At 41.6% G+C, this 18,590-nt stretch overlaps 2 protein-coding genes across 2 annotated transcripts; both read right to left on the bottom strand.

Moving 5' to 3' along the window:
* Positions 1-3,745: 3,745 nt before the first annotated feature.
* Positions 3,746-4,819, bottom strand: LOC120653493. The gene has a single exon (XM_039931226.1). The coding sequence runs from the start codon at positions 4,817-4,819 to the stop codon at positions 3,746-3,748; it is 1,074 nt and encodes a 357-aa protein (XP_039787160.1).
* A 13,257-nt stretch (positions 4,820-18,076) lies between these two features.
* On the bottom strand, positions 18,077-18,469 carry LOC120653492 (putative germin-like protein 2-2). Its single transcript, XM_039931225.1, has one exon. It carries the CDS (start codon positions 18,467-18,469, stop codon positions 18,077-18,079), a length of 393 nt encoding a protein of 130 aa, XP_039787159.1.
* Positions 18,470-18,590: the final 121 nt, after the last annotated feature.

Below are 18,590 nucleotides of genomic sequence, written 5' to 3'. Positions count from 1 at the left end.
GGATTAATGGTTCTCTACACTTTTTGCTAGGACTAATATTGTACTTTCATATAACTTGTACAACAATATATTTGAATGAAAGTAGAATTTTTTTTCTTTGCAAAAGTTTATTTGAATTCATAAAGGTTAGAAACTATAAATAGTACATGTTGTCGTACCTCCTGTTTTGCTGTATGCATTCAAATCCAAGTGTATTCTAGTGCTAACTGCCGAGCATCAGGCGCTGCACCTTGCACCATGCAAGGATCAGTTTGGTAATATCAGTGCTGTCAAATAAAAATGAGAAATGGCATGAGAAAAGAAGAAATGAATTTCTGAGGTAGTTAAATAGAATGACATTGACCTATATGATGATGTTGATTATCCTGGGGTCAATATGATGATGCTAATTAGCCAACTTAAGTTGAGGACGAATTTCATCATCATACATCAATACCAGAGGAAAGGGTTGTGACATCTTTCAGACCAAATAGTGCAACAAAGATATGAAGTAAAAAAAATTTCTTTGCAAAAGATTATTTTTGAATTATAAACATGAGATCTATAACTACAAATGTGGGACATGGCTCGTAAATGCTGTTTTGCCATGTGCATTCAACTGCATGTGTATTACTTGCAGGCTACTAGAGGAAGTGAGACAATGATGACAACAAGTTTCGTGCCATGTTCAGTCATCTGTAATACATCTTTAACCGCATCAAATGTCACCTTCATTTCCACGTACCGTCCAGCACACCAACCACCGTACAATGTTGCTTCTCGTGTGTGCCTACCCTGAGTTTAACCCCTTTGTTTTTGGTTGCTTTACTTGCAGGCCCCAATATAATCCAATCCTGAAAATGACAGTTGTGATTAACGATTCCATTGAGAAAGAAACTCCTCAACCATCAAAAGATAAATATATTGTAACTACCACCCTTTTTGCTAGTCTCAAGAGGAAATTTTTGTGTGGCTATATGTACATACCTTCCACCCTTCCCCAATCCATACTACTGCCTATTCAACGAAATTTCTTATAGGTTTAGGACCGACTTGGGATTCTTCTAGCAGAGCGAGTGCCTCCCTTCTGATATATTAGAGAATAATCATAGAAATTGGAGGCATCAAGAATACTATTGTTTGACAATGCAGAGTGGATGGAAACACAATAAATGAAGCCACTGTGAATCATAATTCTTTTCCAGGTGGATGGGAGCCATGTAAGACTGTTTATTTGAAGAAAATTTGTACGTAGAAAATTTATTTGAGCATTATGTGTTCTCACATATTTATGTGAAAACGTTCTCTTGAAAACTTAGATTTGACAGAAAGGTTTCTGAAAATATAAGTTTTGGAGGAGAAATGTTGCAGGGAAAAAAGAAATTAAGTCAGAATTTTCATAATCGCACCTAAATACCTAAAAAGGGTTCCAATGTTTTACTTTATCAGTTTTTGTTTACTGGCCATTAGTTACCATAGCTCGCATCTGTGACAGTTCTAATATATGAAGGCTTTCCCGCCCATTCATCCACGTCCTACCTGGACAAATGCTATCACCACCTCTGACAGTGTTTCTCTCCCACCCAACCTGTCTCTCAGTAAGTGCATTCACCTTCCCTATTTGATGAGGTGTTCCAGTTCTTGTCCTGCAATTGTGGAAATAGCATTTAAATTGGTATTTTAACTGAGAATCTTTGGTTCCTTTGCTGGATTGATACATTCACCCAAAGTCCAATAATGATACCGAATGCAGAAGCACAAATTCCAAAACTATATATATATATATAGACACACACACACACACGATATGCATGGTTACTAATAAACTGAAAATATGTAATTAGATTATTTATGCTAAAATTTCTAACAGCACCGTGTGATATGTCAACTTAAAAATATCCTACAGAAAGAAAGAGAAAAAAAATCAATCCCAATAACATCACTTTCATATCGCCCTATGTATGCACCCCTTATATCAAGCTTTACTTCAAGATTATAATTAATTAGGTTTTATTTTCCCTTTTATTTTTACATATGTATATTCCCGAATCAAGAGGATATTCTGGTGGGTGTATGTACATGACGTAGATGTCTCCTTGCACTCTCCAAACTGCACTAATACTATATATGTTTCAGTAATGTCAGTTCTCACAACAGGTTAGAGAGCAATTTTAGCATACAGCTAGGGGTGCAAATTGGCGACCCTTATGTACACCTCTAACTCTCATTAGTTCAAAGTTTTGTACTAATTTTCCAAAATGAGATCTGATTTTGGAGAAGTAGCACAAAATTTTGAACTAAAGATGGTTGGAGGTGCACCTAAGGGTCACTAATTAACACCCCAACATACAACATATATAGGTACCTTGGGATCGAATTCGGAGATCAAGAATGCAATTGTATGTTTCACTTGGAATTTTCGGTGGAATTGGACAAAGTGGGGACACACACAAGATAGATGTGAGTGCAGCAGCAGTGTTGGGTATAAGTCACATATATTGGAGGCATTTGGTATATATGACGCAGAGGAGAGGAGATATGCTGGGTATGGATGGCGCAGCTAGCTGGTGCTTAGCGTGACATGAGATGCAAAGGATTATGAAGTTGAGCAAAAGAAAATTTAGAGAGGAGTAGCAGGCGAAGTGAGGAACCTCATGAGTTGTGTGGCTTGTGCGGCCCTCTAGTTGCTGATTAGTTCTGTTGATCGCCCCCCACATGACCAGGTGGAAACCACGGTGATGATTAATATCAACAATCTCTCCAGTGATATCAGTGTAACAAGTATATTGATCAGAACGACAGACCGTGCAGAGATCCATGTCAAAGAAAAATATACTTGTTTCATATATAAGATCAATACAGCAATAACCCAAAAATTACCGTGCAACCAACTGGAGATGATTAGTAATAATGTAGAATTATACATGCACCTATTCAGGTGTCAAACAGTACCCACCATAAATAAAATTGTCTCGAAAGTGAATGTGGGACCTCAAATAATGAAGCATCTACAAATTTACAAGCTCTTCATCTCTCTTAGACAAAACCTGGGTACCCTGTACAGTAACTTCTTTCACCTAGTGACATGACATGCAAATTGGACACTACATGCATATGCATCGGCAAAGCATCAGAATATAAACTGATGTAAGAACTAAGAATAGAGTAAATCTTTTAGAATGTATAACAGGAGTGTTTAATGTAGCTCACCATTTGACGAAAGAAATGCTGAACATGCTCTCAAATATATAGTAGCTTGTTGAGATGAATAGCTGCTCGAATACTAATATTATTACTCCTGAAACTGGCCGATATGGCATGCCATACACGAGTCCCGTTGAGCTATCCTATACATCAGTGAAAACCACGGCATTTCTGAAACATAATAGTGAGCTCTCCATAACAACCTAGAAACCATTAAGATAATAAACTCTTGGTTGACATTGATATAACAATGATATTGAAACAGCGCAGACACAACACCTCAACATATTATCCTCCAGAAGCAGTTAGAACCAGGATAGATGCTCAAATAATTGAAGACATGTCATAATAATGGCCCGGAGGAAAGTAGGAAACATAACAGGAAATATCTGATTATTTCATTGATATTCAATGATTACACTGATACTTAACAGATATGCAGTTAGCTAAACTGGAAATATATGTAAGTATATTATACTCTGCAAGCTACTGCAATGAACAAAAGGATTACCAGCAACTCTAGAGTTTTTCTGGTTCTACCATTATTTCCACCATGTAATCACTAAATCCTCTTTGGTTTGATGCCCATCTCCATTTCCTTAAGCTCCAGCTCCAGCTCCAGGTCCATCTGGTCATTTTCCAGGTCCATAATTTCATTGTCCATCCTCATCTTCTGCAGTTCCCATTCCTGCTCCATGATGGACCTCATCCGCTCCAAACGTCTCTTCTTGATTTTGAGCATATCTATTTTTATCTCCAGTTGTTCTCTCTGGACTTGAGCTGCATCTGCTGGACCACCTGATCCCTGAGCAGCAGCTTGTGGCAGTTTCCTGGTGACATGATCTCCAGCAGTGACATCTAGATCACGATTGAACTCTCCACCCTCATCGTCATCAGAAATCAATATCTGATTATCCTTATCATGTTCAAACTTGTATTTCTTTGAAGGACGCATACGTGCCATCAGCCGCAGCATCCTTTGAAGGGCTGGATCGTCAAGCAGGCAGGCCCGGTTACGGTTGTGGTAGGAGCACATCTGCTCGAAGTGCAGGTGCTTGGAGCTGAGGAGCTTCTTGGCCTTCTCCTTGAGCTTCACAGGTAGATCCGCCTCCTCAAGGAGCGCCGGATTCTCGACGAACTTACACGCCGTTCCCAGGCCAAGGATCTCGGTAACCCTCCTGTACTTCTTGTTGAGGTCATGGAACTTGTCCTCGCACTGCTGCGGCGACGCAGGGAACCCCCTCTTGGTCATGGCCGAGGAGACCAGCCTCCACTTGCCCATCCTCCTCGCCCCGCCCGGGTCCGCGTCCATGTCCTCGTCAACGTAGGACACGGCCGACACGAGCAGCTTGACCATGTCGCTGGTCCACTTGACCCGGTGCCACTGGGGGGAAGGCGTGGCCGCCGCCTTGCCGGTGGCGTCGTCCTCCTTGAGGCCCAGCGGGGGCTCCTCCACATTCCCGAGCTCCAGCATCTGGTCCGCCGCCGCCGCCGGGGCAGCCAACGTGACCTGGTGAGCATGAACCGTCTGGTCCAGCATCTGGGGCTGGGCGGCGAGGTGGAAGTGGAACTGCTGCGCCAGATCGCAGGGGGCTCCGCCCGGGATCAGGGCATGCTGTGGCAGATCCCCCTCCATCTCTGACGAGAAAACACACGCCTCAGCCTGACCACGTGCAATCTGCAGGAACTGATGAGATTAGCATGAAACTGGATCAGCGCACGAGAAATCCTCCATCCTTGAAACCAAGGAAGGAGACGACGAACTAGGAAAGAGGGAGGGGGGGTTGGAAGATGAAGAACCATACTGAAATGACGGCGAGAGGCTGATCCAAGGTGGAGGTTTTTACGGCGGTCCCAACAGTTGCCGCAAGAGAAAGGATGCAAACTGAGGTGGGGGAGAAAGAGCAAATCAGGTGAGGAATCGCAGCAGCAGCTAATCTTGGGAGGAGAAGATCAAATCGGGTGAAGAACCCTACCGAGGCAGCAGCATTTGATCTGAAGGCGCATCTAGTAGAAAGGGGTCAGCTTTCCAGGATTTCGTTTGCCCATCGTTCCTCCTCTCTTGGCTCGGCTGGTGGCAATTGGCAACTGGCAGTGAGCAGGCACAGGGAGTCAGCAGCAGAAGCAGACGAGACGAGAGGGGCACAGTTAGTGTTGGCCTGTTGGGGGAATGTATGTGGTGATACGAGGATGACGTATAAATAGGGGGAAGCAGGCAAGTTGGGTGCCGGGATGATTACAAGCAACTTGGCCAGATATCCAAGATTCAAAGAATGTGTAAATGTTTTTGTATCTAAGGTCATAGGTACAGCGCACAAGCAAATAAATCAAGATACATCTTTGGTGTTGGGTATAAATGCTTTAATTTTGGACCCATTAGCAAAGATATCAAACATATACAACTTGAGCTTGATATCCAAGACTAGGAAATTATATAAATGCTCTTGCATCCATTGTTATCATAGGTAAAATATATGCAACAATTAATGAACATCGATCTTAAGCTAGATATCTAAGGCTAGGAATTGTAATTTGTAAATGCTTTAAATCCACTATCAAAGGAATAACCCATGCTATTAAAATTAAGATACAACCCGAGCTATACGAGAACTCGTCAATATATGTATGGGCACTGCACGTGCATTTCAGATCATCGAATAACCCAGCACTGGTGAAATACAAAGGGCTCTATTTTTTTAGATAAAGGATATTATCCGGCTTTATCTACACAAGGTAGAATCATTCCACTTATTACAAACGAGTAAAATAAGATTCCACACTCTCGCACAAACAAGTCCAAGCAAGGTAAACAAACTGCAGCAAATTTCTCTCATGATTAATGTAAACCTAATCGACTCGACGATAACCAACCAAAGGACGCAAAGACTCGAAGTGCCGCCTCCTCAAGCTGCTGACAAAGGGCTCTATTAGACTCTTGGTTTGAAAACATGCGCTCAATAATTTACGGTAATGCTAAGGATAGGACATCCGATCAGATGATCCATTTCATCGTTGCCTCCTTCTCGCATCCGCCTGCTCCAGTTCCTACTCCCTACACGCTCCTCGACGGCCTCAGCCGACGAGAAGGGCGGCGGCCGGGACGGGACCCCCTAGGAGCCTCGCCACGCCCTAGCATGCTGCCCCTTGCTGCCAGCGAGGCCACGGCCTCCACTACACGCCGCTTGGGCGCCACCAAATCCGCTACCTGCGATAAACCACTATTCAATTCCTCGCAGCTATTGGCAGCCACATGAAGCCCAGAGAAGAAGAAGTCTTCGGCAACAACATCTTTTGCATCTTTGCAGGTAAAACCATTGACATTCACTGCATGTTTTATATACGTTGAGACATATATACAGTGCTTGATAAATAAGTTAAATTTGCGAGAACAACACAGAAAACAACTTTAGTTTTACCTTGAGACATCTTGTCTGCAACACAGAAGTCTTGGAGAAGGCTCGGATCTGAAGCGATGGCACAACAGCATGTCATAGCCAACAGAGAAAGGAGGAACAATCGGCTAGCCATCTAAGTCTCAGATTCTCCTCGACTAAAACTATATCTAGCGTGAGAAGAACTAAGATTGAATGGATGTCCTTGATTATTGTACTAATCGCTTTCTGTGTGGTTACCAATCAAGGAGGAAGTCGGTATTTATAGGAGTGTCTAAGCGCGTCCAAGCGCTGTCATTGGATCTGTGGACTTGATTTATGGTTGTGTGATGAATAGCAAGGCAGCTAGGAACAAGTCTTCCAATTTACTTGGCGTTTGCGTGTGTTGGATTTAGATGCATAGGCAGACAGCAGCTTCCATAATAATTTCATATATACGACGGCAAGAACCAGTCCGTTATATATCTTGTGCATGAACTAGTCACATGTAGACATGAAGTAGAGACAAATAGAAGCATCATGATCTCTCTCCAGATGGGAATCACTAACAGATAATGTTGTAATAGAATAGATGAAGTTGCATGAGGTAATAATAACAGATGACAGGGCGCTACCGCACTTAGTTCTCTCATTTGTCCCGAGGCATATGTCTGCGTGTGGTAAACTCCTTCCTAAGTACTGCTATAAGATACATATATAATGTTGCTCGGGGATCTAGCTTAAGATTGCGTTCCCTTCTTTCATTGCTTGTCAGCTAATATTAATGGTTGGCTAATGCAAAAGTTACTGTGAGTTTAAGTTTTAGCCATCATCACACAAGACAACATACTACTAGCTGTTCATTATGTAAACTGACATCAATTGTTGACTGTCAACCATTCTGTGATATTAAATCATTCAGTGCTCAGCAGGCTACACCATTGCCAATTGTGGAATTAGCTTAGGTTTGTAACCCATCAGCTTTCATATTTTCATGTGCCAGCAAGTGACCAGGGCTGCTAGCAAATTTGATCATAGCTATAACTACAAATTGATTTCTGCTGTAGATTCTTTAAGACCAAATTGATGTTCATGAAATACGACCCTGATAACTCCTGTTCTTCAATATTTAGACAGTGTATGGGAAAAAAACATGCATGAATTCCCTGAACAAGCATGGCCGCGGGACGCTCTCTGATTGAAATTCAAAAACATGGAGGGAAGCAAGGTGTCGGTGTTTTGAGCACCGGCTAGTAATTTTGCGTCATGCTTCTCCGTAGCTTGATGTCTAACACTCAAAGGCAAGACATTTAGACTGGTTCAGGCAATCACCCTATGTCCCATATGGGGGTGGTGTGCTTCATATGTTCTTGCGTTCGAGTGCTAGGTGCTTACAACAGAGCGCTTGCAATCAAGTGTGTTTGTAACTGCGTGTTGAGCGTGAGAGCCAGTTTTCTCCTACCAAAGAGAGGGCCCGGCTCCACCTTATATATCTCGGTGGGCTAGGCTTCATTGCGAGAAGAAGGGGTGACTCACCCTCGGGTCGGCATCTATCCCAGTGGGGAAGGTTGGGAGTTTTACACGTGTCCTAGGCTAGGATCCACCATTCAGCTGCGCTCCATCGTATCCCGAAGCCAAGTCTCATTTGCCCACTCCACACTGACGCCTGACGTGACCTCGGTCCTATCCGTCATCCCTAGGCAGTGCATGGTGCTGTTGGACTTGCGGCAAGCCTGTCCCAATACGCTGGGGGTTGGCCTCTTGTTTCCTTAGGCTTGCTCCAACAGAGCCCTGTAAAGCGCCCCCCACCCCACGTAGGGGGAGCTTTGGGGGGAAATCCGATCCAACGGTCCCCCCCAAAGCTCCCCCTGTATACGGGGGAGTTGAAACTCCCTCCATGTATAGGGTGAGTTACAACTCCCCCTATATCTCTAATCACACCGTTTCTTCGCGATATTAATTTTGTTTGAGTCCCGTAACATGATGATAATGCGTATTATGACAGTACAAATATTGTATGATTTTTTTAAATTCAAAAACGATAAATAAATAGTTAGTTAATGAGTGATAGTATATAGAGGGAATAGATATGGGGGAATGGTTGGAGAGAAGGAGTTATAGGAGGAGGAATTTTTTGGAGGGAGATAGTAAAATATAGTAAATAGTATGTTTGGGGGGAGTTGGATGGGGGGAATGGTTGGAGACAGCCTTAGCAGGGTTGGCCTCCTTTGCGGAGGTCAGGCTGTCGAGCGCTCCTTGCCGGTCTCATCAGCATGATGCGGGGCCCTCTAGCCTAGCGAGCGCTACTTGCCCTACTCCAAGCGGTGGAGGGCGATCCGGTACTACCTGTCATGTCAGTCTGACGGAGAGGACTGCAGCTGGCGTGAGTGGCGGTCGTGCTGTCATGATGGTCCGGTTGATCGGGCATGCCGTCATGATATAGCCCGGCTGACTGTGCGTGCTCCTATCAGTCCTCCGGTCCGCATGTGGCGCCTCTACCCTACTTGCCGAGTACACTACAAGAAATGTGGTGATCTATGACGAAAATTTTATGACATTTTAATGGAGCATCACAATTGCACACAATCTATGACGAATTTGAAGGTATGGGCCCTAGGCCCAGAACCTTATGACGTTTTATTGAATTCGTCATAATTGAGCCCACAAAATATGATGTTTTATTGAATTCGTCATAACTGAGCCCACAAAACATGACGTTTTAATATTAATGTCATAAAATTTGATAGGATTTTTTTCTGTTTTTTTCTCCCTCAGAATAACTCCAAATTTGATAGGATTTTTTTCTGTTTTTTTCTAAAATTATTATATTTCATTTAGTGGCATTTTTTTAGTTATTTACTATATTCTATCGGATCTTTAAGCTCATATTTGCATCCAAGTTGCTACATAATATTTTTTTGCATGAGAATATTATTATGTGAATTGTTCTCAATTTATTCATGTTTAAATTTATTTTTTCTTAGTTTTCTGAATTCTTATTGCATAGAAAAAAATACTTTTGGGTGCGCTCAACATTTTTTTCCCTATGATTGGCCCACTACGTCCACTCCATATAACATGTGCTGAGATTAAGAAAAAAATGTCGATGCAGAACAACAAAAGTAATAGCGATCAAAAAATAATAAAAAGAAGAAGTCAAGCGCTGAAGGATGGATATCGAACGTAGTCCAGATCAAAAACAACAAAAGATAAATATTCTTACTTGTTACTTCACAATGGTTCAATAAAATGATAAAAGAAAAAGAAAATGTTAAATAAACCAGGCTCAGTTTAGCCCAAGTGACCCAATTATTTTTGACCGTCCATTCCCGATCCAACGGCTGTCATCGCTCCTCCATGCTATAAAATAAGCAGAAACCCTAGCTCCACAGCCCGCACTCCACACTCAGATCCCCTCCTGCCTCCCCTCGCCCCCTCGCGGATCTCGTCGCTCCTCCCCCGGGAGAGGCGCCGCCACCCCTCTCCGTTGAGAGGCGCCCGGGCGGGTGCCCGCGGCTCTCGCCGGGCTCGGTTCCGCGGGATGGCTCCGGTGCGGCGCGGCCTCCGCGGCCCATGCCGTGAGTGAAGGCGCTAGCTTTGCCGCCCAGGGGAGAGATCTTGCCACAGCAGCAGCAGCCGGAGGCCGGTGCTCCGGTGGCCGAGGCCAAGCGGCGCCCGCCGACCGCCATGGCTGGCAGCGACGAGGTCAACCGCAACGAGTGCAAGGTGCGCGCGCGCCACTGCTGGCGACCTCCTCCCCCTCCCTGCCTGCCTCGTTGCTTCCACTGCGCTACCGGTTACGCGTCCTTGCGTCTGCCGGCCGGTCTGATGGCCGAGCCTGCTTTTGGGAGGCACTTCTGCCCGCTGCCGCCCCATACCGCTGTACAGGTCTTTGCATCTGTCTTTTCCTCTCATCTCTTTCTCTATCTCCCATTTGTTTTCTGATTCTTTCCCCAAATTGATTTAGATCCCGATCTGTATTGACCATGTGTATGACTACTCCATCGCACAGGTTGGATGGTAGTATGACCAGTACTTGTTTCCCTTTGTATACTAGGATGTGTGATACTCCTATGATGATTGTTTTCAGTTCCGTTAGGAGTCTTTCTATTCAGGTTTAGGCTGAAACTTTAAGCTACTCGAATATAAATTTAGAGTTCAATCTAAGGATCAGACACACGGTTAATTAGAGTGAAACTGTGAACTGTTTGCTTCAAGGCAACCAATGATATGTTTATGGAAGATATTATTTGGTTTCTATCTTTGGCATGTGTGCCACTTCACAAATCACGACTTTACAGAATACTCTAAAACAACAATCTAGGAAGGATTCCACTAAACAAACAAGAGAAGACATTACATGCCTACCTCCAGTATTATGAGAGATAGCTTACTATTGTGTTGTTTTGGTGAAAAATAACTTGACTTTAGTTTTTGTTAGTCAAACCATGTTCTATAATGTCATCTTGAAGTTTAGCTTACTTCTTTCTGAAATTTACATGGTGGTAGTTTAACACAATGAGCTATAATTGCTAATTTTCAGGTCTGCTTCCAACTGTAAGGAAAAGGATGAGGGTCCATGGGTGTTGTCTGCTGCTGGGCGTGTGATCTGATCTTGTTGCCACAGCACGATGCAAAGGTGGGTTTAATTTCTCTGCTTGGCACCAGCATTCTAACAGCTAGAGAGCAAGTTATAGCATGGCTGATGGGTTCATCTATGATATTTTTATTATAATTTTTACTCTCAGATTTCAGTGTACTTCTCTGATAGCTATGAGTATCAATTTAATAAGCGGAGTGTTATTTGTGGCCTTGTTTTGCTGATACACTCACCTGGGGTTTTCTATTTTTTAGATTCCTTTGATTATTTTCTTTTTCCACAACATTGCAACGCCCGCCTAATGTTCTAGTGCAAGTTTATAGCTAATGCTTTTCTTTTGAGCTGCTATCAGTCCCTTGGTTAATTCAGTCACACTACAATAAGCTTACTTTCTTTGACTTTGTTAATGTTTCATTTTTAGACACTTTTTATATGTGAGAAATGGCTTGCTTCAAGATATTGTTAAGCACTATCTAAGTTTGCTTCAGAAATACTTTTATATTAATTCAGATTGATTCTTGGTTGAGAAAAGTAATGCATGCATCAGTTGTACTCACCATATGTGCTATATCATGTGCAGATATGCAATTAAAAGCTGAGAAGGATGCAAAACTTGAGCTCGTGCTTGAAACATGGGTTTGCTTGAAGCTACATTTTTTGCAGTATTGTGAGATTTTGTGCTAGATTAACTAGAGTAAACTTATTTCCTGCTGTATCCAAAAACTTCGATGTTGTATATATGTGGTGAGATGTTGGACCAGAGTTTATCTATATATGAGCTGGTTTATATCTTGATTTGGGTTGAAATATAATTGATTGATTAAAAAATTGATCTGTATTTTAATGGGCTGGCTATATGCAAATGGGCCCAATGCAAACTGACCCACTAGCTTGTTGCCACATAATTGTCCACGTCAGCATCCATATGGTAGCAATGTCATCACCACTTTCCACATCATTGCCATGTCAGCAAAAACATCAATTTACATGTCATCATTGCTATTCACGTCATTGCCAAGTCAACAGCCACATCATCCTACATGTCATCAATATATGATGTGGCAATTGAATTTGTGACGAAATTTATACTATTTGTGACGTTTATTTTCGTCATAAGAGAACGGGCTTGGGTTGGGCTTCGGGGGCCCGGGGAAATTCCATGACGGTTTCAAAACGTCATGGATCAAGCAATCTATGACGAAAATTTAAGAAACGTCATGAGGTGTGATCTATGACGCTCAATACATGATGTTATTTGAGATCGTCATAGATACTGTTTTATGACGGTTTTTCAGTGATCTGTGACGAAATTCAATAGTCATGGATCAACAGATTTTTTTGTAGTGGTAGGGGGGCGCACGGGGCATGCCTTGTCGGGCCAGAGCATTTAATGCCTCCTAGGGTGTCCTGATAGGGTTAGACCCCGCTTGGGGTTGGCGTGGGGCTTCCCCAACTCATCGGCTTGGCACGGTTCAGGAATGTGCCACGTGCCCGGTGCTTGCTCACTTGGGCCCTCGCGTCGTCTGCCCTGCTAGCAGGCTGACATTGGTTGCGCTTCCATCCGATGCGCCTGCCAGTGCCCGGCTAATTCCTTACTTAGGCCCATGAGGGCCTCGCTTTGGGGGTTCATGTGGTATTTGGCGCCGTCACAAGGCGGAGTACGGGAGATATGCATTGGTGGAGGTACAGGTTTGGAACCCCATCTCATGAAACCTTGATGTATATATACATATACTTAAACAATCTCGAGGGAGCAAGTTGCACAAATGCAGCGCTGAGGGTCTAAGAGTATACACGACTCTCAGTCTAGCTAACTAGGTCCTTGGCCCTGCCGGGTTAATTTTTTTTTACAACTATCTAGATTCAATTTCACCATTTGCTGCTGCAAACTGTTGTATACTTCTTAAGGTGTGCACCGTAGTACATCTGGTGCTAGCTTCGCCTTTGCCCGCAAGGATGGTTCAGTAGGCAGCCTACGATCGATGTGGTGAACGTGCCACCGGGAGGAGACCTCATAGACAGTCAACACATTATTTTCAAAAATATAAATCATATACATAATCTTGCATACGTATTCTGTATATTTCATTACTCACAAGACTACTAAAAAAATGATTTGTAGCAACACCTCAAATTTTTTAGGGGCGGACCAAAATTTGAACTGTTGCTACAAATGGAGCGGAATTACTGTAACAACAGATCCGCCCCTAAAATTGCATTTCTAGGGGCGGGTGAGGGGTGACTCGCCACTACAGATAATTTTTAAATTTATTTTAGAAATCTATTTGATTAAAAAAATAGCAGAACACATAAAAAAAAGTGAAATTTGTACCATAACCCTATTGTGATATATAGAACTAGAAAAATACTAAAAGTATATTTCGCTATACATAGTGATTATGAGTGTGGAAACCATAAAGTTAGTCTTGAGTTGTACGAGAGAGTAGAGTGAGTCATATATTATGGTTTCATACTTTTAACCATTATATACCGTGAAATATAGTTTTGATATTTTTGTTAAATTCTACATGTCATAATAGGCTTATGACAAATTCTCAAGTGCACTACTACAGGACATGGATGTAGTAACATCAACTTGTGTTACTATAGGTTAATAAATCTGTTACTAGGTCTCCTTGTAACACATCTTGTTAGTGTTCCAATTCTTGATGTTACTATGGTATACCTACTGGAACACAACACATGTGTTCTTTTATATCTAAAAAAGTGTTACAATGATTTCATTGTGTAACATTTTTTTTAACTCTAGTAACACTTCTATATTGTGTTAGTAACACTTCATGAGAACATGTTTGGAATATTAAGAACACTTGGTTTGTAACACATATTTTATCTATTGTAACACATTCATGTTTTTCAAAAAAAATATTTTATTCCTGCATATGGTATATAATGTTGATATGATTTTTTGGGGAACATGACACACAAAATCACACAAACCCCAAATTTGAATAATCATTGGAAGTTGTATTGATAGTGGGAGGAAACAATAACATTACTCATCACATGATGTGTACATAATGACACGATTCTAGAGAGAAAATGTATTTATAGCAATGGAGGGTACATGTTGCTCTGTACTATATTTTTGAAAAAGATGTCTGTACTATTAGACATGCTATGGGTGCCTTTGGCATAGCTCCAATGGGCTCCGGCTCCACCTAACAAAGCTATTGTGGCATAGCTAGCTGATCACTGGAGTCGTAGGGGGTTGTCCAATGATTGGAAAATGGTGCTTTAAATACTAAATAGCTCTTGGATCCAAACATATGAAAGGCTATTTCATTGAAGAACTATTTGCTTGAGGTAAATAGCTCTAGCCCAAATAACCAAGAGCTAGTTCTCTAAACATGTCCACAAATATGTGTTCCTAAAAAACTGTAAGTACTGACAATAATTGCACAGGGATAACAACAATTATATTGCCAAAAAATACACTAAAAGGCTGATAGAATCTTCCGTGTCGTAGTAGAATCTGGTGGCTATGGAAAAGGAAACAATTATAGCGAGCATTGAAAATATTGGGGGCGCTAAGACGGATCGAAAGAGAGATACCAGGGCTATGAATGCAACAAGTAGAGATTGTTGGGGCTTGAGCTTGTCCAGGGCAGGCGTCAAGCGGCCTCCTCTACGCCATTGCAACAAGCATCGGGGTAAATATACAAGAAACAAGCAAAACAAGCATAATTTAAAAAAACACTAAACAGAAGAAAAGCATTGCAAGAACGCACTAACGGACAGAACTCGAGGCTACGGTCATGAGAGCTTAGGAAACGCTGAAAACGGAGCTACGGTTGAAAAGATACAACTATCGGAAGATTTATATTATAACAGAAAAGAAACTATAAGCTGGATTTATTTTACTTAAAAAACACATGTAAAAGGACATATCTAATTAGCTCAATTTAATTTAAATTTGTAAAAACGAGGTAAACTTAGTCAAGTTTTATTTATCAAGTGTCAATATAAATTAAACATGTTAACTATATTTAACTAGCAAGTAAAAGACAACTGTGAGAGCAACTAGCGTAGAACATTATAATTGAACTGAACAAATTATTTAAAAGATATATTTAAGTTGGTAGTTAATCATATTAGCACGAGTTATAAAAACCATTGTAGAACTCTAATTAGCTTTTAATCAGGAAAACTAAATGAGAGAATATTAATCAAATTAATTTTATATTTAATTTTAAAACAGAAAATATGGCACAACGACACTACTAAACGGCAGCTTAGTAGAGAGGAAGAGAGGGCGAGGTGAGGGCATGCGCGATTTAAGGGCCGGGAGGCGGCGCAAGAGGTGAACTGGATCTAGGCGCTCGGGAGGGTCTAACCCGACTCTGGTTCGGCAGGAGGACGGGGATGACAGGTGGGGCCCTCCTGTAAAAGAGGAGGGGTGGAATTTGGCTCAAGAAGAGAAAAGAGCAGGCGGAAATGAGAATAATTTTCAGAAAATTCTAGAAAATTCTCGAAATATTTACAAGATGGATAATTATATTCAAAAATGATATTCACAACCCAAAATTAAAATTTTGGGGTGTGACACCGGATCTGGTGCGCGGGGTGGCGTGCGTGCGAGGGCCTGGGTCGCCGTCGTAGGGGGTTGTCCTGGCGTCACCCGGCCGCCGCTGAGCTGTGCCTCCCGACGCCGAGATGTGCCGTTGCCCATCTCGACACCTCGATGCCGTCCCCGTGCCCATCCAGCCCAGATAGCCCTACGCTCCGTCGTGCTGCTCCTCCCGGCCATCCCGATCCCCGACGCCATCTCTACCTATCACTATCCCGCCTCGAAGAACCGGCACCAGCAGAGAGGTTCCAATTAATAAATTGTACAACACAAACATATTTTTTATCATAGTTTGCTATGTCTCACCATTATCCACCGGTAAAGTAGTAACCAATATGTAAGTGATAGATTTAACGACATAACATAATATTAATTCCGAGAATATATACTATTTTTTGCTATATTGATTAACTATTCATAATTCCCCTATATATCCATAGGACACTAGGAAACAGAATATAAGATATGGATTTTTATAGTGTAGTAAACTTTCCATTTCATATAGACATCAATCAAGTTTCAAATCCCCATAGCATAATAAAACTCCCCTCCCTCGGCGACTCAGGGCCACCTATGGTTGGTTCCGACACTTCTACAAGGAGGTAGCTAGCTGGCAGTCTAATGATTCTTGATCGGGCTGGGTTACATGCAGCACTACAGTGTGAAGACGTGATCTTGGGGTTTTCTCTATGATTGTCCTTCTTAAATGTAATATCGTGTCCACAAACCGAGTGTTTGTCATGGATGAAGTATATATTCTCATTCAATGATAATAACATATGTGTTTCTTTGTAACATTTAATTTAATATTATTTGTTCTATATTACTATGGTGTTACATTTTATATGTTACAGTTAAGTGTTACAATATACTACCATTTAGTAACATTTTCACTGTAACACTAAATTTGTGTTGCTAAAATAGTAATCAGTAACACATTTTATATCCGAATGTGCAATGTGTTACAACCTTCATCTGTAACACATAACTTTGTGTTACTATAAAGCATCTTTGTAACACATTGATAGATGTGTTACAAGATTATGTTACAGAATCTATGTTTTGTAGTAGTGGTGATGCAAGTGTGCATATTTCACCAAATAAATGGTACCTCAACACTACAAGGCTTATGGTGGTGGCCGGTTGCCTGGAATATTATTTTTCTTTTTTCTTTTGTTGTTTTCAATTTTTTGAACTTTTTTATTTTCTGAACATGGATTTGTAGGGGTCGGCCATGGCAGGACCCGCCTATAGAAATCATTTTTAGGGGCGGGTGCGTTACCCGTTTCTAAAAATAGCATTTTTAGCAGCCAAAACTAGAGGCGGGTGCGAAGTTCGCCTCTAAAAATAGTTTTTTGGCTACCCCTACAAATTGTTTTTGTAGTAGTGCAAAATAAACAATAAATGGTACCTCAACGCTACAGGGCTTATGGTGGTGGTTGGTTGCCTAGAATATTATTTTTATTTTTTATTTTGCTGTTTTCAATTTTTTGAACCTTTTTGTTTTTTGAACATGGATTGTAGGGGTGGGCCATAGCAGGACCCTCCTATAAGAATTATTTTTAGGGGTGGGTGTGTTACCCGCCTCTAAAAATAGTATTTTTAGCAGCCAAAATTAGGGAGGGATGCAAAGTCCGCCTCTAAAAATAGATTTTTACCCACCCCTACAAATGATTTTTGTAGTAGTGCAAAATAAACAATATCTCATGTAGCAGTAAAGATGGGATCAGGAGCTATTAGGATTCAAAGAGTCTTGATGAGCAAAAGAGTTCACCAAAAGCAAAACAAAATGTGAGCGTCTGCATCAAATTAAAGTGCACATGTTGGAGACAAAATATGTGAGAAGAAGGGCTCATGAGAGTAAGTATCACATCATCTTCACTACCATTTGCTGACCTTATATTACTGAGCTGATGATAATCTTTGATGACGTATGTAAGTAATTTGATCATACCATCATAACAATGTCTAATTTACGGAATTCAAGTTGACATTGATGGGCACAGTACGTATTTCTAGTTATTGCACGCAATGTCGATCACCCAATGATATTGACTTATTGATGCCTTGGATAAGTTATGATAGCTTGATGTAAATATTTACATGCGATAGATAATGATTAAACTAGAATACCACAAGAACCATATATACTTACAGCTGAATATGTTGGAATGTGATGATAGAAAAGAAAACCCATTGATTTGAAATAACAACACAAAATGTCACTGTAAATCAACTTATACAATAATGTAAATATTCCAATGTGCTGAAGAAAATAGATAACAATGCAGTGGCTAAACAAATAGTTGTAAATCCGACCGGACTACTTCATTAGAACTGAGCTTGCATTAAGTCCACTGTTTCCTTGTCGACCTGGAAGGCCTTGGCTATTATATTGTCCGCAATGGATGGCTTGGACCCAAACACTGTGTTGGCAATAGTGATGACTCCAGGGTTCTGGCTACTCAATCCAGCAAGAGCTACAGCATTGCCTGTACCGTTGTTGAACTGGAAGTGGACAAGTCCCTTTGGGAACACAAACACGTCTCCCTTGTTCAGAACCTTTGTGATCAGTGTGTTGTTTGGATTTGAGGTAACAAAGCCAACAAAGAGCGAGCCCTCCAACACTGTCAGTATCTCTGTGGCACGAGGGTGAGTATGAGGTGGGAAGTGGACAAGTCCCTTTGGGAACACAAACACAGTATTTGGATCGGAACCATCCATATCAGATGGTATCTAAACCATATACCAACTTGGATGTTAAAGAGAATTCTCATAATTCAAATAGCATGAGCTGCCAGCCCAAGACTGACACAGAAGAAACATACACATTCATTTTGCAAAC

This window comes from Panicum virgatum, chromosome 1N, assembly GCF_016808335.1.
Source record: "Panicum virgatum strain AP13 chromosome 1N, P.virgatum_v5, whole genome shotgun sequence".
Lineage (NCBI taxonomy): Eukaryota > Viridiplantae > Streptophyta > Magnoliopsida > Poales > Poaceae > Panicum > Panicum virgatum.
Note: the sequence above shows the minus strand (reverse complement) of the source record. Positions and strands in the feature narration are given on the sequence as shown.

Coding starts and splice junctions, on each gene's coding strand:
- LOC120653493 (XM_039931226.1), bottom strand. CDS start 4,819: ATGGAGGGGGATCTGCCACAGCATGCCCTGATCCCGGGCGGAGCCCCC.
- LOC120653492 (XM_039931225.1), bottom strand. CDS start 18,469: ATGGATGGTTCCGATCCAAATACTGTGTTTGTGTTCCCAAAGGGACTT.